Below are 25524 nucleotides of genomic sequence, written 5' to 3'. Positions count from 1 at the left end.
GCGAGGAACTTAGGAACTAATAGCCATCCGAAATACAACCGCTAATCTTACGCGTGGCCGACCCCTTAGTCGAGCAGGTAGCCTCCGAGGAAGAGCGCGAAGAAGAGCGCGAGGGCACCGTAGATGAGGATGCTCTTCTCGCCACCGCTCATGGAGTTGGTGCCGAACCCGTACCCCTGGTTCTGCTCGAAGCCCGCAACCTCCTTGCCCAAGCTCTTGAACGTCTTCGGCGCCGCTCCGCAAGTGGGGCACAGCCAGTCCTCCGGCAGGTCCTTGAACGCGGTGCCCGACGCGACGGGGTAGTCGGGGTCGCCGTTCTTGGGGTTGTAAACGTACAAGCAGCTCTGGCACTGGTGCTCTCCGGACCTGCGAGAGGGTTGCGCGGGGCGGATCGGTCAGGAGGTTGCTTCCGATTTCGGGCTGCCACGCTGGATTGCGAATATTCCTCGATGGATAAAGCGAGCGGCACGCGGGATGGTACGGCGGGGCGCCGAGGGGCGGGCACTCACCCAATGACGGCGAACTTCTCCTGAAGGTCAGGGTTCTCGCGGTCGAGGTTTGGGTTCGACGCCATGCGCACGACGAGCGAGTCCCCGCGGTCGCGCCCGGCCGCGCGAGCGGGGGCGGAAGCGAGGCGCGCCCCGGAGAGGTTCACGCGCGCGGGTTGCGCGGCGGACGCGCGGCGGGTGGACGCGGACGCGCGCACGGGGAGTGCGACTGCGGCGGATGCCGTGGTGAAAGCGGACATCGTATCGATATGTGTCGCCCTGTGTGCCTTGGGGTGTGTAGTTCGCCCTCGGATCGATCAGCCGAGTCAGTCACAAAAAGCGAATGGATAGACGACGTGGCCAACGCAGAGCAACGTTCTGATGAGACCACGGCGAGCAGTTCGCGCATGGCGAGTTTCCCGTTGGAGGCGAGTATTTCTATTTCCCACAGGCTCCCAACCGGCCAGGACACAACGGACGGAGCGGGTGTGGCACACACGCGGTTCCGGTCCGCGCGGCGACCTCAGCTCCGCGATGTACGGCGGATACGGCGGTGGCAGAGGGGGCGGCAGGGGCGGACGTTCCAAGAATGTATGGGTCAGGCCAGGCTCCACCCCCGCCACGGCACCCTCCACGCAGGATTCTAAGAAGCCAACGACGGGAAAGGCCGGGAGCGAAGGCGCGAACGACGCGAGGCCCGACCCTGCGGCGATCAAACCGCCCCCATCTTCGACTAAGGGGGCGACCCTGAGCGCCAGCGCGCGGTCGTACACCCCCGCATCGAACGGCGACAAGGGCGGCGCGGGGAGCAATCACGTGGGCCAGTCGTTCCTGCCCGTCGGCGTGAAGCGCAAGGCTGGAGAAAGCGAAGACGGCGCGGCTGGACCCAAACGTCAGCACATATACGTGGACCCGGCGCTACAGGAAAAGCAGCGGAAGGCGACGGAGGCCAAGGCCGAGCTTGAAGCCAAGATCGCCGCGGCTAAGGAGGAGGCTGAGAGGATGAAGCGAAGCATCCAGGAAGCCGCGGCCAAGGCCAAGGCCAAGAAGGAGGAGGCGCAGCGCGAGGAGTGGAAGCGGAAAGAGCTGGAGCGAAAGGAGATGGAGATGGAGAAGCAGAAAAAGCAAAAGGCGGCGAGCAACCTGCTCAGCGGATTCGCGGCGGCGAGGAAGAAGCACGGCGTGGGCACCGCCGACGGACCGAAGCCCGCGGCGGAGCCCGAGGTTGAGCTCACGCAGGAGGAGAAGGACAGGCAGGAGGTGCGGCGCGTGATGATGGCCACGTCGGACTGGCAAGTCCTCAACCTGGTGCCGAACGCCCAGCCCAAGTGGGTGAAGCAGGCGTACCGAGAGCTCGCGAAGGTGCTGCACCCGGACAAGTGCAAGGCTCCGGGAGCCAAGGATGCGTTCCAGAAGCTGTCCAAGGCGTACCAGAACATCAACGCGATGCAGGCGTGAGGTGTCGTATCTAACATTCTGTCGATAGCACGTAGAGTAGGGCGCTTCGACGCGCCGCATAGGATTATCATTAGCGACGGGTCACCAACAAACAGACGGGTCACCAACAAACTCGCTGCCAAAAAGTTGAGTTGAGTGGCGAGAACAAAATCAGGCACACTCGATCCGCCGCCGACCACAACGAGGCCGAGCTCGGGCATCGAACGGAAATCGAGGGACACGGCGCGGAGGCTCGCGCACCACTCACTCAACACCTCGAAGTAAGATGGCGACCGTCGTGGCCGGCACCTACGAGCGGTTCGTCTTCGGCTACCAGCTCGACGGTCTGCCCGGCAGCAGCGGCGGCGGCGGCGGGGCGCCCGAGGTGGTTCGCTCCTTCACCCTCGACGCGCACCTCAGCTCTTGCAAGAGCGTCGCCGCGCAGGGCGGGTTCATCGCGTCGGGCGGCGCCGATGACCTCATCAGGGTGTGGCATCACAACCCGGACGGAGGTCTCGCGGACATCGGCACGCTGAGCGGCCACGAGGGCAACGTGTCATGCATGCAGTTTCACGGCTCGGATCCCACCAGGGAGCCCACCCGACTGGTGAGCGGTTCCGTCGACGGGAACATCATAATCTGGTCCGTGGGGCAGTGGGACGCTCTCAAGACCATGAAGGCGCACCGCGGCGGGGTCCACGCGCTGTCCGTGCACAGGAGCGGCCTGGTCGCCATGTCCGCGGGGGCTGACTCGCACATCGCCATGTGGGACATGAAAAAGGGACGAGTCGCTCACAAGACAAAGCTCAAGACCAAGCCCGAGCTCCTGGCCTTCACCCCGAGCGGTAATTCCTACGCGTCCGTGGCGGGGACCAGATTGACGATCACGAGCGCGGAGACCGGCACCGTCTCTGGCGTTTTCGACGCGCCAAAGCGGGTGATGTGCATGGCGCAGGCTGGCGACGATACCCTGGCGTGCCTCGGGTTGGAAGGCGGCGACGTCTTCGGCTACGACTCGAGGGCTCCCCCGACCAAACCCGCGTTCACGATCACGAAGGCCCACCCCACGCGGGTGAAGTGCATGGTGTTCCCCGTGGACGACGCCGAGCGCGGGCCCGTCATGGGGGGCCCCGGCGGCGGGCCCGTGTGCCTCGTCACCGGCTCGTCCGAGGGGACCGTCCGTCTCTGGGACCTTCGCGCGGTGGGCGCGAGCGGCGGCGCGGCGGCGAGGGCGCGGGACATGGGCGTGGACGACGCGAGGGACGAGCCGCTGGCAGAGGCGACGGGCGGTGGTAGGTTCACGTGCATGGCGGTCATGCCCACGCAGCTGCCGAAGACCGTCGTGGAGGCCATCGGCGCCGAGAAGGACCGAGACCCGGCGGAGATGAAGAAGAAACGGAAGGAAATGAAGCTGAGGCAGGCAGAGAAGGCGAGGGAGAGGGCAAACGCGACACAACCCGCCCGCCAGCCACAGCAGAAGCAGCGGCAGCAGCAGCAGAAGCCGAAACAGCAGCAGAAACAGCAGAAACATCAACAGAAGCGGGTCGAAAAACCAGACGACGACGACGAAGGCTTCGAAGTTGTCGCCGGTGACGATGACGACGACGAGCCTCCCCGCGTCGCCAAGACCGCGGGTCCCGCGAAGAAACGCAAGGTGAAGGAAGCCTCCGGTGTGGGCGAAGATGGGCCTCTCGTCCCCCGCAAGGCTGGGTTTAAGACTGGGAAGAAGTCTGGTGGGGGCGGGGTTGGTGGTAAATCGTACGAGGAGATTGCCACGGCGGCGAGACGGAAGGGAAGCGGCGTGAAGAAGGGCAAACCGTCGCGGGGCTTCGGCAAACCTTCCCGGGATTGATATTCGAATCCAAAACAAACGGACGCAGGTTTCAACACAATAAACTGAACAGAAATCTCACGCTTCACCCATGACCTCGTCCGCCTCCATGGCTTCATCCATGCTGTCAAAGCTGCCGCTCTTCTTCCTAAGAAGCTGCGGTGGAGGCACGGGTCTCTCCGGCGTCCCTTGCCACGACCCCCCACGCGAGCCCAGGTCCTCACCGGCGAGCACCCTCATCCGTTCGCGCTCGAACAGCTTCTCCAGGACCCTCTTCGCGGCGCCGCGCTCCGCCTCCCTCTTGTTCCTCGCCAGGAATCGAGCTCGGACGCCGTCGAGTTCAACCTCAGTTTCGAACCGCTGAGGGTGCGCCCCGCCGCTGGCCTCGCCCATCTTGTCCTTGGTGACCACGTACCCGTCCACGCCCTTGGCTATGAGCTCGTACAGCGCGCCCTTATAGTTGTGCACGTCCGCGGCCTGCTTCTCGGCCTCCTCCAACAGGAAGGTGCCGAGCTCGTCCACCGCCGCGGCTCCTTCGCCGCCGCCAGTCGTGTACACCAGATAAACGCAGCTCTCGAGGAGCGTGCCCACGCTGTGCTGTCTACCTTCCATGATGGCCTCCTCGGGGACCGCGGCGACCATGTCCGGGGTGAGCAGCTTGGGCAGCAGTTTCGCGAAGAGCATGTTACTACGCGCGGACGAGCACAGCACGCTCATCTCACCGATGCTCATCGTCTCGTCGCCATCCAGGAGCTGCCTCTCCAGAGCCTTTGCCACCGAGAGGTTTAGATATTTATCGCCGAAGAACGCCATTCGTTCGGCCGCGTCCCCATCTCTCTCGATCCCGGGGCCGAAGCTGATGTCGCGCGGGAGTATTTTCTCGATGGGCACGTTCACGATCAGCTTGCGCCACGTCCGAAGCCTATCCTCGTCCTCGGGGTCCATGTAGATGCGTCGCAGCGCGCTTTTCCGTTGCCTGATTCGTCTCGAAGTTGCGCTTTTCCGTTTCCAAAGGCACTCCACGCTAAACCCTCCTCTCGTCCTCGAAGATGCCACTGTCGTGGCCCGGTAGGCGCGTGTATCGTCGCACCCAGTCACACACGGCGCGAATCGGGCACCGAGACTCGCGGCGGCCATCCCGCGTGCCCTCGGACTGTCAGTCTCACAGAAAGGAACCGGGGAAAAAGTGCGCGCGAGGCAGATTTTTCCGGAGTGCCGAGGTGATTCGCCCGTTGAAGGCTAGACGGCTGCCTCAGCCTTGGGCGCGCGCCGTGGCGATAGACGGGATGCCAAGTGCGGAGGATCCCGCCGGGTTCGACCGGTCGAGGTCATGGCGAATCTCCGCGAGCGTGAAGGGGATCAAGGATCTCGTCTTTAGGGTGCGTCGACGACCCGGCACCCGAGCGCCCCTTTCAAATCTGAACCAGACCTCGCCCCGCGAATACTTGTAGAAGGCACCTTGGATCTCACCTCGCCATGCCCCTTCCAAACGCCAGGTACCGATCGGAGACGGGACGCTGAAGGTCTCGGAGCTCTCGGATATGATCATGGAGCGCTTCGCGAGGCTCAGACCCGGGGACTCGACGCGTGCGGAGAAGCTGGAGGACGGAGACGGCGCGCTCCTCTTCCCGAACGAGCGCGTCTGCGACGTCCTGTTCGACAAGGGGCGCGTCGTGGCGGTGCTGTCGAACAAGTACACGCACATGATCCAGGACGCGGGCGGGGGCAAGAGGCCCACGAAGCGAATCAAGGGCGCGGGAGGCGGCATGCAGGTGGTCGCGGTGCAGGCGTACAAACGTGACGACGATGAGTTCGAGTATATCACCCCAACCGTGGAGGAAATAATGGACGTGGACACCAGGAGGCAGGAGAAGCGGGTGAAGTGCCCGCTGTGCGACCAGATGTTCGCCACCGCGTCTAAGGTGGCCTTCCACATTAAGACGCACAAGGACCACCCCGACCTGCAGCAGGCCATAATGGCCATGGACGAAAACACCGCCTTCTCCGAAGAAAGGGAGCGGAGGTTCTTCTGTCCATCGCCCAACTGCGCCCACAACTGCGACGACAACGGCGAGCTGGCGCACCCGTTTATGGACTTTCCCACCCTGCGGAAGCACTTCCTCAGGACCCACGTGGCGGAGAAGCCCCACAAGTGTAAGATATGCGACAAGGCGTACGCCCTCAAGTCCGACATGCAGACGCACGAGAGGGGTTGCGGGAAGGCGTTCACGTGCGAGTGCGGGAGGCGATACTCGCAGCGGTCCAACCTCAACGCGCACATCAGGAAAAAAGCCGCCGAGGGCGCCGCCGAGGGTGCGCACAAGCTGAAGCGTCCCGGGCCGCCGGCCATCGCCGGTCCTGCCGCGGGGGCTGTTAACGTGCCCCCGCCCCCGAGAGGAGCGGATCCGCAGAGGAGCGTCCCGGAGCTCCTCCACCATCTCAGCGGCTAGACTAGCTAGTGTAGAAAATACGAAATGCTTGCGACAGCTGCGCGGGGGCGTTTTCCGAGAGTCTCACAGGGGAACTATGATTTGCTGCCGATATCCCCGGCGCGCGCAGACTGAAGCGGCGTATCGCAGACGGGTTCTATTCCGTCGCGATGAGCGTCCCGACTGGCTTCGGAACACCCGTCGCTGGTCTTATCAGGACCCGTGCGGAGACGACGATGACGCCACTCCTCTTCTCCTCCTCGGGTCTCGGGACTGTGCCGTCTCCCAAAACGCCGGCGTTCTCGTCGGAGGCTCCGACGTCGACTACGCCACGGCACATCCCGGGCCTCACTCCGGAGCTTCGCGCCGCGCTTCCGAGCGGTTCCCTCATGGAGTGGACGTCTCAAGATGTGGCGCGATGCCTCCGGGTGTTGGGCCGCGAGTTCGCCGCGGAGGGAACCCTCTCCGAACGCGACGTCACCGCCTTCGAGGGGTACGCCGACGAATTCCTCGCCGCGGGAGTCGATGGCCCTCAGCTGGCGAACATGACCCTCCAGAGGCTCAGGGTCGATCTCGGCGTCGGCAGCCACGATCACAGGGCTAAAATCTTCAGATGGGTGAGACAGTACCTTCAAGACAAGATGCCGGACTCCCCCAATGACGCGCCGGTCATCGCCGCGTCGAGCCCGGATGCCAAAGATGACGCAATCGCCCACCTCACCGTGAAGCTCCACGAGATGCAGACGGCGCTCTTCGACGCCCAGGAGCGCGCTGGCACGTCGCCCGCGCGTCAACCAGGACCATCGAACGAGACCGATGCGCGACTCACCGCCGCACTCGCCGAGGCCAACGAGCGGATGCTCCGGTACAGCGAAGACGCCACCCGGTCCCACGAGGCGATGATGAGAACCGCGGATGAGAACGAGAGGCTCGCGGCTGCGATCGCGAGGTACGACGAGACGATGCCCGAGCTCAAGTCCTCCAACGAGAGACTCAGGGAGGAGACCGTCGCAACCCTGGCACGTTTACAGACCCAGTTCGCCGCCACGGTGGCGCGCATCCAGGCTGAGACCAAGGCAACGCTCTCCGCGCTGGAGCAGGAAAAGGATTACCAGGAGCGTCGCAACGGGAAGCTCCATCTCCGCAACAGGGCCCTCCTCCACAAGATCCAAGACCTGAAGGGAGCCATCCGAGTCTATACCCGCATCCGACCACTGCAAACGAACGACCCCCACGGCGAGTCGATGGTCGTTCCAGGCCGGTGCCTCGACCCCGCCGCGGAGGGCATGGACGCCGTCTGCAAACCCGCTCCAGTCGCTAAACTCTCCAACACGGGAGAGCGCCGACCCGCGGGTAAGCGCCTCGAGGAGAAAAGGTTCTCGTTCGACAGGGTGTTCGGCCCGGACTCCACTCAGTCCGACGTGTACGAGGAGGTGTCGCCGGTGGTCATGGGGGTCCTGGACGGGTACAACGCGTGCGTTTTCGCGTATGGGCAAACCGGGTCTGGCAAGACGCACACCATGGGAGGCCCCGACGGCGCGTCGCAGCACGAGGAGCTCGTGGGCATCAACGACAGGGCACTGACTGAGCTGTTCGAGACTGCCAGAGCGAGGGGTGAGACGGACGGGGTGGCGTACACGATCGCGGTGGAGATGAGGGAGATTTACAACGAGCAGGTGAGGGACCTGCTGAGGCGGACCGATAAGGACGCCACCTGGAACGGGGTCACGGAGCAGCCCAGGTTCCACGAGAGAAGACCGACGACGTCTTCGGAGGGCACGGACGACTCGGACGTCGAGGTGACGAGGGTGACGGCGAGGGACGCCGCGCACGTGCTCGAGATTATGGCGGAGGGAACCGCGAGGAGGGCCAGCGGCGAGACAAAGATGAACGAGAGGTCGAGCAGGAGTCACTCGGTGGTTACCGTGTACGTGGAGGGTTCAGACGCCGCGATGGGCGCGGTCAAGACGGGCAGGCTACACCTGATCGACCTCGCGGGGTCCGAGCGCGTCGCCAGGTCGGAGGCTACCGGCGACAGGCTCAAGGAGGCGCAACACATCAACAAGAGCCTCAGCGCCCTGGGTGACGTCATCGCCGCGCTGCTCGAAAAGCGCACGCACGTCCCGTTTCGCAACTCGCAGCTCACCAGGCTTTTGTCGGACTCGTTGGGGGGTAACTCCAAGGTTGTGCTCCTCGCGCACGTCTCCCCGGAGGCTGCGTCGCTCCCCGAGACGCAGTCGACTCTGCTGTTTGCGCAGCGGTGCTCCCAGGTTGAGCTCGGCAAGGCGAAGGTGAACGCGACTGGCGGCGGTGGATCGAGCGAGGCTGCCATGGCCGCGGTGGCCAAGTACAAGGGTGAGCTGGAGACGACCAAGTCGAGGGCTTCACGAGCTGAGGCTGAGGCTGCGGCGCTCAGGGAGGAGCTCGCCGAGCTGAAACGGCGACAGAGAATCCCGCCGCGCGAGCCGCTCTCGCCGGTGTCGCGGAACCACGGATCGGAGATTGCCTCGTCGGCGACGCCGTCCATGCCGCCGCCTCAGAGCGCGACGAAAAAGGCCATCTCTCGCGCTGCGCTCACCGCCGCTTCCAGCATCCTCAACTCAAAGTACTGAGAGACGTTTTACAAACAGTTATTTGTACGACTTGTCACTTCGACGGCGGTCCCCCTCTTTCTCGCTGCCCTTGCCATTCAGCGCCTTGATCGCCAGCGCGAGCTCCTCGGCGAAGAACGGGTTGTCCGCGTCCGACTGTCTGAACGCTTCCTCGGGCCAAAGCTCGCGAAGCGCCTCCAACCCCGACGAGATATCCTCGAACATCATCCTGGGCTCCAGCTCCAAGAGCTTGTCGGCATTGATGCCCGGCAGGTCCCGCTTGATGGCCTCGACGGACCTACGCACGTTACCCATGATGATATCCCCGTCCCCGGCGAGCAGAAGCCTGGGCTCCGCCCTGAATATGAGCGCGGCGTCGGCGCGGGGCAGCAGCTCCTTGAGCGCGGCCATTCTCGCGGCGAGGACGGACTGGGGCGTCTCCAGAACCGCCGGGAACCTGTGCGCGCACGCCACCGCGTCTCCCGGCGTGCACACGAGCAACGCGGAGATGGCGTTGATGCGCTCGGCAACCTGCGTCGGGGTCCACCCCGCGGCGTCCCTCGCTTCCGCAGCCTCGAGCGGCGTGATGGCGCCGTACCCGCCGTAAAAAGAGATGCTGTCGCCGCCGCCGCCCCACCCGGAGAGGAGCTCGTCCCTCCTGTCGTCCGCCTCGTCCGCGGAGGCGTCGACGCACGCCGCGTCGGATGCGAACCCCGCGGAGGCGTCGTCGCCCCGCTCCAGCGCGGCGGCGGCGCGACGCAGCGATAGAACCAGACCCATGACGTCGGCGGATATCGCCCTTCGCTGACCCTCGGCGAGCACGAGCCTGCCCTCGCCGAGCTTGTTGGAAAGACCGACCCGCCCCGCAGCCTTCTGTCGCTTACCCGCCTTTCTAGCCGCCTCGGCCTCCTCCGACACCTTGGTCCAGTACTCGAACACGTCTCGCTCTCCGCGCAGCATTCCTTGCCTGCCGCCCACGACGGGGCCATCGTCGTCCGGTTTGGACTCCCCAGCCTTGAACGCCTCCCATCGCTTGTACGCCTCCGCCGCCCGACCCTTGGGGAGCGCCCTCGCCTGCCTGCCGTCTTGGCGGCGGTACGGGAGCGCGTCGAGGAACTTGCGGTACGCACCCGCCACGGCGTCGATGCCACGACCGAGGGACGTCCCTCCCGCGCCAAACGTGTTCTCCGAGAGCCAGTTTATCGTGTTTGATATGCTGAGGTTGCCTGCCCAGCCCCGGTAGCCCTGGGTCATGAGCTCTTCCCTGATCTTGTCGTAGTCCCCTCCGAAGTCATCGGGGTTCTTCATCTGGCGCTTGGGGCCCGAGCGAAGGCCGGCGTCTCCCCTCCAGACCGTCTTCGGGTTCGGGGTGAATGTTCCTCCCTCGATCGGTGCCGAATTTTTCCCCTTGACAGCTTCGCCGGATCCAACGGAAGCCCGGTCCCCAGAAGACGCGCGGATCACGGGCGCGAACCTGGCACCCGTCGCGACGACTATCGTCGGCATCGTCTCGCGATCTGAGCCTCAAAATCGAGCCGAAAGCCGTGCTCCCGGGTGTGGTGAGGCGGCTACTTCTCGCGACTCGGCACATTCGCGTATCCGCCGAGATTTCTGATTGGCTTTGCCAGATCCGGCCGTTGGCACTTCGCGAGGTTGCCCTCCTGCGGGTCTCACGCACACCTCCGCGCTCAGGTAAGCGCGTATCGGGACAAGAAATCGCGCGAAGAAGGTCGTGACGATGTTCAGAGGCGTCAACGTGGCGCATAAGTACGTCAATGCCGAGGTAGGCGCCGCATTGCCCCGCTTCTTGGCACCCGCTGGCCGATGCTCACTTTTCGGTCAACAAAAACGCTCACGATTTGTTGCTTCCCCCCCGTCCGATCCAGGGGAACATCCTGCGCCGGTTGCTCACCCCGGACGAGTACGATGACATCCGACACTACGAGATAATCTTTGTGGAGGGCCGCACCGGCAGCAACCTTACACGCGGCTTGAAGAAAGGGAACATCTACGTCGCCATCACCTCCCGGAACCTGCACTTTTGCCCGATGAAGGGCGTGGAGCGCCACGAGGTTGTTACGGTGCCTCTGTCTGAGATCGACAACGTGGAGCTCAAGGGACACCCAGGCAAGCAGTTCTTCCACAGCCACATCTTCGGCACACACAAGGCGAACAAGTTCGCGAAGAGGCTCAAGCTAACGCGCAAGAAGAAGTCGGAGTTCGTCGCAGAGGAGGTGGGGTCCTCCCCGGGGGAGGGGCCCGGCGAGGAAGGGATCGGAGAGAAGAGCGGCGCCCCGGCGCCGGCGTTACCCGAGACCCAGGAGGCAAAGCCTCAGTCGTTCGGCGGGTGGGGTCGATCCGGGCCGGTCGTGGAGTCCACGTCCACGTCCACCCCGCTCGGTCACTCCCCCGAGCCGAGAAACTTCAATTTTTGGGAGGCGATGGCCAACCTGTCGCCCCCCGCGCCGGGGCCGGGGCCGGTGACGGAGTCCGCGGAACCGTCCGCCGCGCCCGAGACGACGACCGCGGCGCCACCCGAACCCACCGACGCCAAACCCCTCCAGAAGGCGGGGCCGTCCTTTGACGTCGCCGCCGCGGTTTCCGCCGCCACGTTCTCGCCCCCCGAGTCTGCGGACCCTCCACCCGCCGCCTTCAAGTGGACGCAGCAGGACCAAACCACCGACTCGGACTTTGACTACGAGCACATAAGCATCGTGACATACGAGATCGGGTCGCAGGTGCAGTACCAGCTGGAGTCCGCGACGGTGAGAAATCAGGGCAGGATATCGGTCCGCAACGCGGAGGAGCTGAGGGCGACGGCGCAGGCTGCGCGGGGTGAGGAAGACACGACGACGGAGTGGGGTCGGGTGCAGTCGGCGCTCGCGGATGTGTTCCCGCGCGAGCTGCTCGCGTACGCCGCGAAGATGAACGACGTGGAGAGCTGGACGTTCGGCGCGACGGGGATCGAAGTCGCGGCGCAGATGACGGAACAGACGAGTCGGGTGAGACGAGGCGAGGACGGTTCGTTGAGTTACGAAACCCCCCCGGCGTTGCCCGCCGTCCCGACCCAAACCGCGTACCAATCCCTGGATGAGCCGAACGAGGGACGACTGATCGTACCCCCGCCACCGAATCCCATGCTCGAGAGGGCGAGGAACGGGTTGATGCTCGCGGCGCCGCTCGCGCCCGCGCTGGAGGTTGCCCGAGCCGCTCTCGAGGCTGCAAAGGGCATAGAGGAGGGCGGCGTCGACCCGCGGCGCGAGCCAAACTACGCGAGGGAGATGTTCGGAACCCTGGAACTGATGATGCTGGCGCCCGTGGAGATGGGGGAACGGGGTTTGAACATCGCGATCGAATCCGTCTCGCCGCTGGACTGCGGCGACCTGTGCGCGGCGGCTGCGATGACGGAGCACTTCAAGTCCGTGCCGAAGATGCGAAAACTCGCCCTGGGATCCAGGACGCTCTTCGACGTCACCGTCAACCGGCTGACCAAATCGGTGATGGAGGCGACCTACCCCAGGCCCTCGCTCGTAGCCGCCAGGCGCAAGGGGAACAACCTGGGATCGCCGATGGCAAACTGGAACAGGCTTTTGCACGCGGCGCGGCAGGGCGCGTCGGCGCACCGCGCCGTGCAGCTGTTCGCGTGGGTCCGCGCCGCCCTCGCGGGTGCCGAGGGTGCCGCGCACGAACGAGCGGATATCGTCGGCCGGTACGACAGCCTCGCGGCGCTCGTCCACGCCTGCTTCGTGTTCGAACCCGAGAAGCACCGCGCGACGGCGTTCCGCGACGCCCGCGGTTCCGACGAGCCGTTTCCGCCAGAGCCGGCGGAAACCGCGGACGCCACCAGGCTCAGAGCGCCCGCGCACGCGGTATCCACGGGCGTCATAGACCTCGTCGTGGACGTCCTGTACGAGTGCGCGCTCCTGACCCACCACGCGCACCTCATGGGCGCGGGGGACGAGGTGTCTCAGCCGCCCAAGCACGTCACCGCGCACGTCGTCAAGGCGAGGGTGACGAGGCGAGCGTTTCGTCCAAAGGTGACGGCTATGTTCGCGCGGCTCGTTAACCTGGTTCTCGACGCGCAGCATCGGGGGAACGGCGAGGTGACCGGCGCGGATGCGGTTCGAGCGCACAGGTGCGCGTACGTGCTGCGTCACCTCATCGAGGGTACCGGTGACGGGTCCGTGGCGGCGTGCGTGGAGGAGGAGTACCCGACGGAGATGAACTACGTGATGACCAGGCCGGAGGTGATGAGCGTCACGGAGGCTGGCGGCGACGAGTTCTTCCGCAGGCACGTCAAGCCTCACCTGGACTTTGTCCTGGCCGAGTGTGTCCCGCACTTGTTGCCGGGTAAGAGGGACAAACAGAGAGAAGAGGCGGAGGGGCTGAAGGGCAAGCATCAGTCGGGAACTTTGAACACCATGATGCGAATGGCGGAGCGAGCAGAGACGGAGGTTCAGTGACGAGCTCGGCTCGTAATACAACAACAAACAATTCTTTATCAACAACACGCAACTCAACAAATCACGCCTTCCAAGGCTTGCCGCTCTCAACCTCTGTATCCGGGCACATCTAGTTCGCAGCCTCCAAGAACGGGTTGTCCTCGATTCCCAGATACTTGTCCACCGCCGCGTACATTATGGCCTCCATCTCTTCGTCGTCCTCCGCAGCCTCCAAATCTTCCATCATGGCATCGCCTATGTCTTGAAGGTCCGCCATTTCATCCTCATCGATTCCGAGCATTTCGAGGGTTTGTTTGACGTCGTCCTTGATCTCCTCGCCGTCGTCAAACACGGACGCGAACATGACTCTCATGACTGCACGACGTTCTTCGTGCACGCCGAAGTGCAACTGTTCCTTGGTCATCCCCACGTACTCCTCCTCCCCCTCCTGCTCCTCCTCGGAGTGCGCTGGGTCCGAGGTGATCTCAGATACCGGGTTGCTCATCATCGTCGACGACGTATGCGTGCGGACTGGAGTGTGGAGCTCCTGGCTGTGAGGTTCCTTTTCACTTCCCGACGCGCTTTGGGGAACTGCGGGAAAAATATTCAAACTGAAGGGCGTGTCACAGAGTTCGAACGCGGCGTGGACCATGCCCCTGGCGTCGGACGCGCGGCCACGCGGCCACGCGTCGGACACCGGCAACGGTGCGCTTCGATGGCGCGCGCCGGTGGTCGGCACGAAGCGGCACGAGTCCGCGGGCAGGCGGAAGGAGGAGGACTCCCACGGGAGGACCCGCGACGAGAGGAGGGCGTCGTCATCCTCCGCCACGTCCTCTGGTCCGGGCGAAGGGAGCGACGCGGCGGTTCGATCCTCCACCGAGGAGGGCTTCAACATCGCACTGGTGGAGCTCGCTGCGGAAATGGAGAGGGAGCTGGCGCTGGAGAGGACCGGCGACAAGCCGCGAACGGCTATCGGCTCGTTCATCGAAAAGTTCAGGGGAGCTGGCGCTTCTTCGCCGGGCGGGGTGGACGAGCGCGGGAGAGGCGAAGGCGGCGACCGAGGCGACGACGCGCCATTTTGGTGGCGCGACACGAGCGCCACGTCGCCTTCGCCGGATCGATCGCTTCGGGACGGCCTCGGCGACGTCGTGCTCGCGGCGTCGCCGGTGCTCGGCCAGTCCCCGTCGCTCGATCGATCGGGCTTCTCCGAAGGTTGGAGATCCGAGGACTCGTATCCCAGCGACGAGATGCTCTCGGAGCTATCCGAGAGCAGCATGAGACTCACGCGGAGGCTCGCGCGCGCCAGGGAGGAGGTCGGGTTGAGCACAGAGGACAGCCTCGCGTCGCTGGAGGCGTGGAGGCGGTCGGACGATTACGCCCACCTCATCGCCGACGACGTCGAGCGGGTGGATATCCTGGAGCAGTGGAGACGACGAAGGAGGCTCGAGGCGGCGACGAAGGGCGCGGACGCTTCGCACGCGGCGAGGGCGGCGGCGGCGGTCGCGGCGCTCGACGCGGGATCGGACTTGGACCGCGAGGCTATCGAGAAAATCGCGGCGGCGGCGGCGGCGAAGGTGTCCGTCGAGGAGGCGGAGGCGGCGATGCTCAGAGCCGAAGCGGAGGCCGAGGACGCCGCACGGGCGGGGAACCGAGCGCCCCCCGCGACTGAGCGTTCGTCCCCTGAGCGCTCGTCCCCTTCGAAGAGCCGAGCAGTGGAGACGACGAAGGAGGCTCGTGGCGGCGACGAAGCCGCGTCGAGCCCCGCGAAGGGAAAGGCTCGGCGTTCGCTCGAGTTCGGCGGCGGCGCGGGGGACGACGGCGCGGACGTACATAACGACGGCACGGACGTCCCCGACTCCGCGTCCGAGTCCAGCTCGATGAACACGCCCGCGGGATCGCCTCGCGCGAACCAGGCGTCGGATATGCGGCGTCCGGATATGATGCTCGGAGACATGCTCGGTGACACCGTCGGGGACGTGCTCTTCGGCGACGGACCCGCTGATGGTCTGATGGTGTTCCCGACGACCGCGGCCGTCGTCGCGCAGCCGGCGAAACCCCCGGCCGGGGCACCGTCTCCGGCTATAGATGCACCGTCGCCGCCCCCTTCGCCCGCGCGGTCGCCCGAGTCGGCCGCCTTCCCTAGACCGCCCCCGTCCTCCTCGGGCCCGTCCTCCTCCTCCTCCGGATCCATCAGGCGACCGGCGCGCCTGCCCCCGGTGCACAGGCCTCCGCTGCCGAAGCAGAAGGCGGAGAGGTACCAACCGCCGCGGGAGCCCCTGTCACCGCGGGAGCCCCCGTCGCCGCGGGAGCCTCTGTCGCCCATAGAGATGGTCGCGGCGGAGGTTCCCCCCCGACCGCCGCGCCCGCCCCCGGAGTCGCCCCCCGAGTCGCCCAAGGCGGCGGATGCGTTTGAGCACTCGCCGACGCGACACCCCGCCACCGCATCTGCTGCGGTGGTGGCGGCGGCGGCGACCGCCTCTAACCCGTGGTTGCCCGCGAGGATGCAAACCGGCGCGTCGGTTCATCGACCGACCCATAATGCGGAGTACGCAAACGCGGCGGCGGTTCGCGGCGACGCGGCGGCCCCATCGGGTGAACCTTACCCTAAACCCCCCGGTTGGCTCGGGGACGAGTGGGCCGCTCCCGAGGACGAGGACGACGGTTTGGTGGTGATGCTGAAGGCGAGGATCGAGAACCTGCAGGGCCAGCTCGCGAGGTACAACAGTAGCTAGTTTGACAGTAGGTCGAAGACGGAATTGATGCAGTGCGTCGATAAAAATGGATAAAAATGCGAGCGTCGGTTGTCGGCGTCTATCGGAGGGAGTTCATGAACCTCTGCGCGTCCCTCACCAGCTTGAACACCATCTCCCCCGGCCCCATCTCCTTCTCCTCCCCGTCCTCGCCCTCGGGCCTGAGCTTGGACATCACCACGTCGTCCAGATCGTCGCCCGCGAGCCTCGTGGCGCTCTCCTGCACCAGCTTGAACCGCCCGGGCCTGGTCTCGTCCTCCAGGTACAGCCGCCACAGGCCGGGATACCTCTTGAAGATGCTCCCGTTGCACCAAGGCAGCGGCTGCAGGCAATACACCACGGTCATCCTACCGAGGAAGTCCTCGCGCATGCGTCGCACAGTGAGACCGATGCCCGCGTCGCCGGACGCCAGCCTGGGGTTAACGAGCACCACCGCGGCGCCGTTTTCGTTTGCCAGCTTGGTCGTGGACGTCACCTTCTCGAGCGACGGGGGATCGGGCGCGGCAAACACGAGAACCTCGTCACCGTCCTGGTACAGCAGGCGGTCGTTAGCGGATGCGATCGCGAACGGCGCGTCGGGCCACCTCGCCTTGAGCATCGCCGCGCATCCCGCGTCGGGGAACACCGCCTTGACCTTGGAGTCGGGACCCATGCGCTCGCACAGCTGCGCGGCGTACTCGCGGGTGATCTCCCAAACCTTGAGCTGGTCGCCAGCCTCGGCCATGACGTTGCCGGAGATGGGATCCCATAGCTCGGGGATGCGCAGCTCCACCAGGTTGCCGAGACTGCCGTTGGAGATGGCCTGCTCCGTGGCGGTCGCGGCGGTTGCGACGGCGTCGAAGAGGTTGTCGGGGAGCTCGTCGTCGTCGAACTTCTGGGTGCCGTCATCGTTCGCGAGGCCGACGATCTCTAGCTTGGGCGCCGCGGGGGTGGCGGAACCTTCGGCGCCGTCCTCGGCACCGTCCTCGGATGAGACGCCGATCTTCTGGAACTTACCGGCGGCGACGCGCGCGGTCCTCGCGCTGGACCCGGACGCGCGTCGGATGGACGGCGTCGTGCAGATCGGGATGGATCGCGCCGACGTGGTTCGGGATGACGCGGAACCGTGGACGGCGGTGACGCGCGATGGAGGCGCGAGCGAGGCGGAGATCGTGGTCATCGGCATGCTCTTCTCGCAGGATCCGCGCTGGGACGGCCGGTGCACTCAGCCACGCCGCGAGGGAGTGGCCGGTTGGCCGCGCGAAGCGTCGGATAAGACAAATTGCAACCAACCAGACCGGACCTCGGTCTCAATGTTTCAGTTGCGCACGTTTGAGATCCAAACGTCTCACACAGCCGCTGCGCACCAGGACGCCCGCCGACGCCGTATGAGAGTGAGACAAATAAGTCGCGCTGAACGAGTCGCGGACATCGCCACCTGGGTCGTCGGCGGTCTCGGAGTCGCCACCATCTTTTGGTGCTTCCAGGACCCGGCCGAGGGAGGCGCGTCCGTCGTCGCGGACGTCCAAGGAGACGAGAGGAACGCGTCGACGGGTCGGGTCCCGTCGGAACCCGAGGAGGTCTCGCGCTGGATGCGCCGCGCGTCCGAGGGAGGCGGCGTGAATAATCTGCTGAACAGGGCGCTGGGCAAGGTTGGACCCTGGGCCAAGGACCAGAAGGCCTCCGACAACGACGTCCCCGCGAGGGTGCCGAAGAACTGAGATGGGCCTCGAACCTGGGACGCTCGTGTGCGCCATCTCTTCGCCCGCCGGTGTCGGGTGCGGCATCCTCGCCACCCTGAAGGGCGCGCCGTGCATCCTCGTCCCGCTCCACGTCGTCGGCGGCCCCGAGAACGCGCATAGGGTGAGAGTCGCCGCGCAGGTGGGAGGGAAGGTCACGCGCCTTCGTCTGCGCCCCCCGCCGTCGGAGGGTTGGCGCCTGTCCAGCCCCGAGCCGCCTCGGGGACGCGCGCCCGACGTCAACCGCATGGACTACGTCATCGCGCCGTGCGAGCTCCCAGCCACGATCGACGCGCGGACGCTGACGGCGCTCGATGCCTGCCACCCTCCCAGCGTCGTTCCACGCGGCGAGGAAGGCACCCGGGGCCCCGTCGTCGAGATCGTCGCCGCGCCCGCGTCGTGGCTCCGCGCCCGGCGCCCCTCGGGTCCGTCGGACAACGGACGATCCAACAGGGACGTCGAAACAGCCGACGGGCACGGGGATGAACCCACCGGGATGGACCACCCTCGAACCTACCTCGGACGTCTCACGTCTCATCACGCGTCTCACCGCGACGGCGCTTCGTCGGTGGCGGTGCGTTACGACGCTCGCACGGCGGCGGGTGCGAGCGGAGCGGCGGTGTTCGAGACGAGCGAAGACGGGACGTATCGAAGGCTCGTCGCGATGCACCGGGCGGGCGATCCCGCCGCGGAGGTATCCGCCGCAGCTAAGCACGCCGAGGGATTGAGCATCGCCGATATCATGAGGGACGTGTCGGAGATCACGGCGGAGAGAGCCGTGCGAATCGGCGCGAGCTCGGGTGATTTGCGACCCGCGGCGAGCGAGCTGCTTCTCCGACGGGGAGCTGCTACCGCCGACGGGTACGAGTCGCGGGGTCGTCGCTGTCGCGCCGCCGCCGCCGCGTTGCGCGCGGCGGCCGAACACCCGCATCGCGCGTCGCGTGCGGCGTGTGATCTTTCCGGCGGCGGCGGCGACGTTCACGAGGGAGCGGACGCCTTGCTCTCCGCGCTCGAAGAATGGAAGGAGCTGTCCGCGACGAGGTCCGTTCGATTCGCAGACGCCGCCGCGCATCTGGCTGGTTCACTCGCTCGAGCGGAGCTCGGAGGTCCCTTGCGTTACGAAACCGACCAACTCCTGCTGGACGTGCTGTCGAAGCACGACGAGGTTGAAGCCATCGTCTCCAAGACTCTTTGGGCACTGAGACTGAGGATGAAGCGTCGCGGCGGAGTTAACCCTGCGTTGGATCAGCTGATAGAGCAGACAACGTCGAGACTGAGAGGGGCTCGGAATGATGGTGAGGAATCGTCTGTGCACCGCGAGTTGTTACTACTCGATGCATTGATGACCTCGAAGCGACACACGATAGCGTAGCGTTAACCGTAGTGAGTGATTTGTCGAGAGGTTTCTTCACTGCCCAGCGTCTCAGCTCCCTGCCCTAATAACTTTGCCGAGCACTCCCCTTCGCGCGGCCAAAAGGGGTTCGCGATGCAGGAATCGTCGTTGCAGACGAGGGGTCGCGATTTCTATGGTTCCCTGCCGCTCGGTACCCGCGGCGTGTTCGTGACGTGCGTCGCGCTGTACGTCACGGGCGTGCTCCTCGGCTTCGACGACTTCGCCCAGATTTGCATGGCTCCCTCTTGGGTGCTGAGGGACGGGCAGGTGTATAGGATGTTCACCTCGGTGCTCTTTCACGGCAGCGTGCTGCACCTCGCGTTCAACATGATGGCGTTCGTGCCAATGGCGTCATCCCTGGAGCGGCTACTAGGTACCGTGCAGTTCACGTACATCCTCGTGCTCTTCACGCTGCTGGCGTCGATCTTCCACGTCGGGTTGGCGTTCATCGGCGGAACGCTGGGGTATCCCTCGATGCACGAGTGCGCCATCGGATTTAGCGGCGTCATCTTCGGCGTCATCGTCGTCGATACCCACCTGTCGTCGGTCGCGCAGAGATCGATCTTCGGATTCTTCACGGTACCGTCGCAGTGGTACCCCCTCTCGCTGCTCATCTTCCTGCAGGTTCTCATGCCCTCGGTGTCGTTCGTCGGGCACCTCTCCGGGCTCCTCGCGGGACTCACGTACGTCCGCGGCCACCTCAACCCGCTGCTGCTCAGGCCGTCCACTACGGCGTGGATCGAGCAGCACGCGTGGGCGGCGCCGGCGGTGAGGCACGGCGCGTTCATCGCGGGGGGAGCAGCCGCCGACGCGGTGCCGGGCGCGGGGAGGCCGGATTCGCTACCGACGCACCTCTTCGCGCCTCTTCGCGGCGGCGACGGCGACGGCACCAGGCGGTGGTGGCAGGTGCCCACGTTCGCTCGTCGGCCGCCCCCGGTGATGGAGGGTACGTTCGCGACGATGGACGCGCCTCCCTCGAACGGCGGTGGAGGCGGCGGCGCGGGTGGAACGGGAACGGGCCAAAGCGGACCAAAGCCGAATTACTCGAGGCCCGGCTCGACACCCGCCGCATCCGCCGCGGCGGCGGCGGCCGCGCGCATGGCCCGAACCCCGCAAACGGCTCGATCGTCGTCCGCGCGAGTGACGAACGACGCGGGCCCGATGGAGTCGATGGAGGTGCCCGTGACTGCGGCGTTGACGGCGGCGACGGCGGCGGCTGTCGCTTCGGAGGCTGCCTTGTCCGAGTCTGTTTCGTCGGCGTCGCCCGCGACGGACCCCGACGGTCTCGCGGCGCTGACGGAGATGGGGTTCAATGCCGGGGACGCGCGACGGGCGCTGTACGACGCGAGGGGAGACGTCGCCGCGGCGGTGGAAATACTCTCGTCGGGAGTGGACGATCTTAGATAGATGAAGAGATGGAGACGCGGCGGCGAAAAATATTCAAGTTTTTTGTATTTTCAGAAAGTAGACAGAGACTGCAGGAAATGTACCTAAAACGTCCGTCCGTTATGATCGGAAGACGACCCGACCTCGTCGGGTCTTGCTCCGGAGCTGGCGGTCTTCGATCCCCACACAACAGGATCCCGCCCACCTCTCCCCCACAGGGAATGCGTTCGCCGAGACAAGTCGGCGAAACGAGAGTGCGTGTGTTCGACGTCGTCGGCGCGCTCGCTTGAGGGCGCTAGCCGACGACTCGCACGCCGGTCGATGGAATGTTTTGTTCGCAGAGAGACGCTCCGAAGTGGAGGCGCGGCGTCCCCTCGGAGGGTGCGATCGATCGCACTGCTCCCTCTCCTCGTGTCATCGTCCATCGCGCGCCGTCGCGTGGGAGACTAAAAAAAAATGCTCCACGCGCGGCGTCACCCGGCGCGCCAATGTGAAATCCTCCTCTCCGCTCCTAGCTGCCTTGCGCGGCAGCCTCCACGGAGAGAGGACGCTAAAGTCCTAGTTGATCGTAATATGATGCCGCGGGCCGCGGGCGTCGACGCCAAGCGGCCCGCGGCGCGCGGCGGAGGCCACGGCGGGGTGTGCCCGAGCGGGGCTTTCAAACACCCTGGAGATCGTCTCTCCCCGGGGTTCGTCAGCCGGTCGAGACCCCGCCGAGGCCGAAGAATTGTGCTAACCCGTGCTAATCCCATTCCCGAAACCCAAACCCAAAACCCGTACGGTCCGTCGGAGCCTCCGTCTTACGCCGCGGTAATAGGTGCGACGCGTCGACGCCTGGCAAAGTCTCCGTCCAGTGTCCGTTTCCCAGTTCCCGCGAGAGCCCTCACGAATAGCCCTCGCGCACGCCTCGGTGCACCGCGCCGAACGCTTAGGCGTCCTCCGAAGCGGCAGCCTTGAGCACGGCGACAGCCTCCTGGACCTTGTCGGAGAGAGCCTTGGAGTCCTCGATGAGGTGGAGCACCTCGGACTGGTCCATCTCGAGGAGCATACCGGTGATCTTGGCGGAGGAGGCGGGCTCGACGGCGTCGACGAGGGGGTAGAGGGCCTCGCCGAGGAGCATGCGCTGCTGATCCGCGGACGCGTTGGGGAGCTGCGCCGCGAGCTGCTCGACGGCGGACATGGGAGCCTCGGGAGCGGGGGGCATGTTGGGCGCGGGGGGAGCGGGGGGCATGTTCTGGTTGAAACCGCGCATGTTCTGGCCGCGGGCGCCGCGACCGCCCTGGGCACCGCCGCGACCGCCGCGACCGCGCTGGCCGGGCATGCCGCCGCGCTGGGGCATGGGCATGTTGGCGTACTGCATGGGTCCGCCGGGGCCCATGGGGCGGCCGGGGCCGGGGGGCATGATGGGCTGGAAGCCAAAGCCGGGCTGGGGCTGGGGAGGGCCCATGACGCCGGGGGGAGGCTGGCCGTAGTACATGGCACCGGGCACGCCCGGGGGGGGCATGCCGTAGGGCATGCCGGGCATGCCGCCGTTGGCGACGGCGCGCTGCGCAAACTGAGCCTGGAGGCGCATGCGGCGGTCCTCCTTGCGCTGCGCGAGGGCGACGTAGAGGGGCTTGGTGCCCGCCATCTTGCCGTTCATCTCGGTCACCGCGCGGGTGGCCTCGTCGGCGGAGGAAAAGGCGACGAACGCAGAGCCGCGGCTGTTGGGAAAAGGGGAGAGGAGCGGGAGAGGGCGTCAGCAAAGTGGGACCCTAAAGGGAAAAAAAACGCCCGCGAAAAGACGTGCGCGCCAATTCCGCGATAATTTCCGCCAACGTCGCGTCGGAATGCGCGCGCGCGGGCGCCGGCGACGCGGTGAAGCGCCCCCCTGCTCCCGACGCTCGCATCGCTCGGGTATTGTTCCATTTGAATTCGTATCGTACCTGGCGCCGGAGGCGTCGCGCATGACGCGGCAGCTGGTGATGGTGCCGAACTCGGCGAAGAGCTCGCGGAGCTTGGCGTCGTCGACGGTGTCCTCGAGGTTCTTGATGTAGAGGTTGGCGCCGGCCATCTTCTCGAGCCTCTCGCGGCGCTCGGCATCGAACTTCGCCTTGAGCTCAGCCTCACGCTCGGCCTTCTTCTGGGCGCGGCAGACGACCCACGCCTTGTCCTCAATCTTGTCGTAGCCGTCGAGCTTCTCGACCGCCTCGGAGGCAGCCTCGGATTCCTCGAAGCAGACAAAGCCGAAGCCCTTGGACTTGCCCTCGCCGTCCTTCATGATGACGACGGAGGTGAGCTTGCCGACGGCACCGAACACCTCCTTGAGCTTGTCCTCGTCGACAGACTCGTGAAGGTTCTTCACGTACACGTTGTTGAACGTGGTCGGGCCGCCGCCGCGCTCGCCGCGGCGCTGGAACGGGCCGACGTACACCTGCTTGTCGTTCAGGAGCATCCCGTTCACCTTGTCGATGGCCTGCTGCGCAGCCTCCTGCTCGGCGAACTGCACGAAACCGTAGCCCTTGGAGACTCCCTGGCCATCGGCGGCGACCTTGGCGGACACGATGTTGCCGAACTGGGAGAAGGTGTCGTAGAGAGCCTTGTTGTCGATCTCCTTGTCGAGGTTCTTGATGAAGATGTTGCCGACGCCGGACTTGCGAAGCGCGGGGTCGCGCTGGGAGTACATGATGCGAATGGGCTTGCCGTTGACGACGTTGAAGTTGAGGACGTCGATGGCGCGCGCGGCATCAGCACCCTGCTGGAAGTTCACGTAGGCGTAGCCGAGGGAACGGCGGGTGATGAGGTCGCGGCAGACGCGGATGGACACCACCGGACCGATGGTGGAGAAGAGCTCGTAGAGCTGCGCCTCGGTGCAATTGCTGTCGAGGTCACCGCAGTAGAGGCTCGTCGCGGAGAGGCCGGCGGCGGGCGCGGCAGGAGCGGCGGGAGCGGCGGGAGCGGACATCTTCCTGGTTTCTTTTTTTTGGTTTTTTTTTGGGTTGTAAGGGTGACACGAGCGTGCACCGGCGGGATTGAGAGGGACGGCGCGCCGTCTTTCGGCATCTTTTTAGTTCCGCGTGAAAATAGCGGCTCACAGGAACCCGAGTTTCTCGCAAACGCTCCCGGGCCCGCTCGTTTTCGGTTGACGAAGAGCTAACTGAAAAGCGCGTGCGAAGATCCTCGATGATTGGGGTTGGTTTCGTAATTGAAATTTCTATTTCTGCGAAACGAGACCGTAACGCATACACGTCCGGGATACGTGCGAAATAAACCCGAAACGACGAGTTCGGTTTTAGGGTTTGGAGGTGAAATTTTCGCGCGCGGGCCTCGAACCGTCGTCTCTCGCGCTCGAGTCGTCGGGACAAGAGTCCACAAGACCGCCGACAAGGTCCGAGAGGGAGAAATTGTTCAGGCGTCCATTCCTTAGATCGATCGGCAACGAGCGATGGCCCGGGTCGGGGAGGACGTCGGCATGGCTCCGCCGGGCGACGGCGGGACTGGGAGAACGGCGGTGGCGACGCGCGTGCCCCGGGACGCGGCCGCGCTGATGCCCCCGCCCGCGCCGCGACCCCAGCAGAGGGCTCGGAAGCAGAAGGTGCTCGACGAAGACGAGTGGACGGAGCGGCTGGACGCCATCATCACGCGCGATTACTTCCCGCACGTCCCGAGGCTCAAGAACAAGCTCGAGTGGATTGAGGCGAGGAACAGCGGAGACCCGGAGCAGATGCGACGCGCGCAGGAGAACATCCAGCGGCGGCAGCGCGACGCCCTCGGCACCCCGGGAGGGATCTTGGACACCCCGTCGCTCGGCGGGAGCAGCGGTAGCGGGGTAACGCCCGGCAGCTCGGTGCCCGGCACGCCGCGGAACGGGTACTACGGCGGCGTTGATCCCGCGCAGCTCGCGGCGGCGGCGGCGAGGGCGGCGGACTCGAGGATGTCGTTGGACCAGTTCGCCGCGACGCACACGTCCGAGGACAACGACTCGTTCCGCGAGATCTTGGAGCGGCACAACGCCAAGCGCGGCGCGAGGTACGCGTGGCAACAGCAGGAGACACACGACGCTTGGCAGGCGAAACAGACGTTGCGCATCGAGGCTGCAGAGGCGGCGGTGAAGCGCCGGCGCGCGCTCGCGGCACCTGGCGGCAGCGACGGAGGAGGAGGAGGAGCCATCGTCGCCGTCACCGACGGGTCCGGCACGGAGGACGGCGCGGGCGCGCCGCTCGTGTTCACAAAGTTCAAGGCGAAGAACGAGCTGTACTACCCGCCCGACGGTTTGGCGTACAGCTCGAAGGAGATGCAGGCCATGGTGCAGGGTCCGCCCAAGGAGACGGTGGCGAAGAACACGCGGTTCGCGGCGCCCCGGTCTCGACAAACAAACGGCGTTGGTCTACACAAAGCGCTCTTCACGCCCACGCCCGGTCGGTTCGCCGGGGACGAGGACGCCGCGGAGCGCGTCGCGAGGGAGCTCGAGGCGGCGGTCAGGGGTAAGAGCGGGGAGATGTACACGTCCGCCGGGACGGAGAGGCGAGCGTACGGCTTGGTTCACACGCCGGCGGGCGCCACGCCGAGGGCCACGCCGAGGGCCACGCCGAGCGCCACGCCGGCGAGGGCCACGCCGGGCGCGAGGGTCGACGATTCCCCCGCGGTTGGGGGCGAGTTCTGGGGCGCGTCCACCGCCACGCCGCTGCGCGACATGGACGACGACATGGACGCCTACTTCGAGGACCTCGGGGGCGGGACGGGCGGCGGGCCGACGTTTGGCATGCGCCCGGCGGATAAGCGCGAGGAGTTGCTGCGCAAGCTGACGGACTCGCGCGCGAAGAGGACGCCGTCGCGCGCGGGCGCGACGCCGTCTCGACCCGGCGGCGTGATGCGTACCCCGGGAGGGGTCACCCCGTCCTTCGACGCGGCGCTTCGTGGGTCATATTCCGGGCGGACACCCGGGGCGACGCCGCGGATGACGCCAAACAGGGGCGGGATCCGCACGGGCTCGGCGACGCCCAAGGTTGGCGGAGCTGGGTCGGCAACGAATGCGAGGGGTGCCGGTGCCCTGACCGATGACCTCTTGAACATTTAGAGA

General features: G+C 65.8%; 15 protein-coding genes across 15 annotated transcripts; 9 read left to right on the top strand and 6 right to left on the bottom strand.

Annotated features, from left to right (window-relative positions):
- Nucleotides 1–9: 9 nt before the first annotated feature.
- MICPUN_60047 (predicted protein) lies at nucleotides 10–787 on the bottom strand. Its single transcript, XM_002503540.1, has 2 exons — nucleotides 510–787; nucleotides 10–366 (listed from the first exon to the last, which is right to left on the bottom strand). Exons 1-2 carry the CDS (start codon nucleotides 746–748, stop codon nucleotides 66–68), a joined length of 540 nt encoding a protein of 179 aa, XP_002503586.1. The 5' UTR covers nucleotides 749–787; the 3' UTR covers nucleotides 10–65.
- A 235-nt stretch (nucleotides 788–1022) lies between these two features.
- Nucleotides 1023–1946, top strand: MICPUN_101463 (predicted protein; the record flags this gene model as incomplete). Its single annotated transcript, XM_002503889.1, has 1 exon — nucleotides 1023–1946. One exon carries the CDS (start codon nucleotides 1023–1025, stop codon nucleotides 1944–1946), a length of 924 nt encoding a protein of 307 aa, XP_002503935.1.
- Nucleotides 1947–2211: 265 nt separating this feature from the next.
- On the top strand, nucleotides 2212–3777 carry MICPUN_60045 (predicted protein; the record flags this gene model as incomplete). The annotated part of the gene is made up of 1 exon (XM_002503888.1): nucleotides 2212–3777. One exon carries the CDS (start codon nucleotides 2212–2214, stop codon nucleotides 3775–3777), a length of 1566 nt encoding a protein of 521 aa, XP_002503934.1.
- A 57-nt stretch (nucleotides 3778–3834) lies between these two features.
- RN3.3 (ribonuclease III/double strand RNA binding domain-containing protein) lies at nucleotides 3835–4893 on the bottom strand (the record flags this gene model as incomplete). The annotated part of the gene is made up of 1 exon (XM_002503539.1): nucleotides 3835–4893. One exon carries the CDS (start codon nucleotides 4891–4893, stop codon nucleotides 3835–3837), a length of 1059 nt encoding a protein of 352 aa, XP_002503585.1.
- A 149-nt stretch (nucleotides 4894–5042) lies between these two features.
- On the top strand, nucleotides 5043–6206 carry MICPUN_60043 (predicted protein; the record flags this gene model as incomplete). Its single annotated transcript, XM_002503887.1, has 2 exons — nucleotides 5043–5135; nucleotides 5253–6206. The coding sequence occupies 2 exons, from the start codon at nucleotides 5043–5045 to the stop codon at nucleotides 6204–6206; spliced, it is 1047 nt and encodes a 348-aa protein (XP_002503933.1).
- Nucleotides 6207–7561: 1355 nt separating this feature from the next.
- On the top strand, nucleotides 7562–8509 carry MICPUN_68300 (predicted protein; the record flags this gene model as incomplete). Its single annotated transcript, XM_002503886.1, has 1 exon — nucleotides 7562–8509. A coding segment is annotated over one exon (948 nt), but the record flags the coding sequence as incomplete, so codon positions are not given.
- Nucleotides 8510–8890: 381 nt separating this feature from the next.
- Nucleotides 8891–10282, bottom strand: MICPUN_60041 (predicted protein; the record flags this gene model as incomplete). The annotated part of the gene is given in 2 exon segments (XM_002503538.1): nucleotides 8891–8896; nucleotides 8916–10282. Coding segments are annotated over 2 exon segments (1373 nt in total), but the record flags the coding sequence as incomplete, so codon positions are not given.
- A 232-nt stretch (nucleotides 10283–10514) lies between these two features.
- Nucleotides 10515–13239, top strand: MICPUN_60040 (predicted protein; the record flags this gene model as incomplete). The annotated part of the gene is made up of 2 exons (XM_002503885.1): nucleotides 10515–10559; nucleotides 10663–13239. The coding sequence occupies 2 exons, from the start codon at nucleotides 10515–10517 to the stop codon at nucleotides 13237–13239; spliced, it is 2622 nt and encodes an 873-aa protein (XP_002503931.1).
- A 109-nt stretch (nucleotides 13240–13348) lies between these two features.
- On the bottom strand, nucleotides 13349–13726 carry MICPUN_101458 (predicted protein; the record flags this gene model as incomplete). Its single annotated transcript, XM_002503537.1, has 1 exon — nucleotides 13349–13726. The coding sequence occupies one exon, from the start codon at nucleotides 13724–13726 to the stop codon at nucleotides 13349–13351; it is 378 nt and encodes a 125-aa protein (XP_002503583.1).
- A 142-nt stretch (nucleotides 13727–13868) lies between these two features.
- MICPUN_60038 (predicted protein) lies at nucleotides 13869–15950 on the top strand (the record flags this gene model as incomplete). The annotated part of the gene is made up of 1 exon (XM_002503884.1): nucleotides 13869–15950. The coding sequence occupies one exon, from the start codon at nucleotides 13869–13871 to the stop codon at nucleotides 15948–15950; it is 2082 nt and encodes a 693-aa protein (XP_002503930.1).
- Nucleotides 15951–16029: 79 nt separating this feature from the next.
- Nucleotides 16030–17133, bottom strand: MICPUN_60037 (predicted protein; the record flags this gene model as incomplete). Its single annotated transcript, XM_002503536.1, has 1 exon — nucleotides 16030–17133. One exon carries the CDS (start codon nucleotides 17131–17133, stop codon nucleotides 16030–16032), a length of 1104 nt encoding a protein of 367 aa, XP_002503582.1.
- A 743-nt stretch (nucleotides 17134–17876) lies between these two features.
- On the top strand, nucleotides 17877–19096 carry MICPUN_108601 (predicted protein; the record flags this gene model as incomplete). The annotated part of the gene is made up of 1 exon (XM_002503883.1): nucleotides 17877–19096. A coding segment is annotated over exon 1 (1120 nt), but the record flags the coding sequence as incomplete, so codon positions are not given.
- Nucleotides 19097–19172: 76 nt separating this feature from the next.
- MICPUN_83610 (predicted protein) lies at nucleotides 19173–19868 on the top strand (the record flags this gene model as incomplete). Its single annotated transcript, XM_002503882.1, has 1 exon — nucleotides 19173–19868. A coding segment is annotated over one exon (696 nt), but the record flags the coding sequence as incomplete, so codon positions are not given.
- A 1209-nt stretch (nucleotides 19869–21077) lies between these two features.
- On the bottom strand, nucleotides 21078–23409 carry MICPUN_60033 (predicted protein; the record flags this gene model as incomplete). Its single annotated transcript, XM_002503535.1, has 2 exons — nucleotides 21078–22168; nucleotides 22391–23409. 2 exons carry the CDS (start codon nucleotides 23407–23409, stop codon nucleotides 21394–21396), a joined length of 1794 nt encoding a protein of 597 aa, XP_002503581.1. The 3' UTR covers nucleotides 21078–21393.
- Nucleotides 23410–23889: 480 nt separating this feature from the next.
- On the top strand, nucleotides 23890–25521 carry MICPUN_60032 (predicted protein; the record flags this gene model as incomplete). The annotated part of the gene is made up of 1 exon (XM_002503881.1): nucleotides 23890–25521. One exon carries the CDS (start codon nucleotides 23890–23892, stop codon nucleotides 25519–25521), a length of 1632 nt encoding a protein of 543 aa, XP_002503927.1.
- Nucleotides 25522–25524: the final 3 nt, after the last annotated feature.

This window comes from Micromonas commoda, chromosome 7 (genome assembly GCF_000090985.2).
Source record: "Micromonas commoda chromosome 7, complete sequence".
Taxonomy (NCBI): domain Eukaryota; kingdom Viridiplantae; phylum Chlorophyta; class Mamiellophyceae; order Mamiellales; family Mamiellaceae; genus Micromonas; species Micromonas commoda.
The sequence above is the reverse complement of the archived record's forward strand: the minus strand, read 5'-3'. Positions and strand labels throughout refer to the sequence as shown.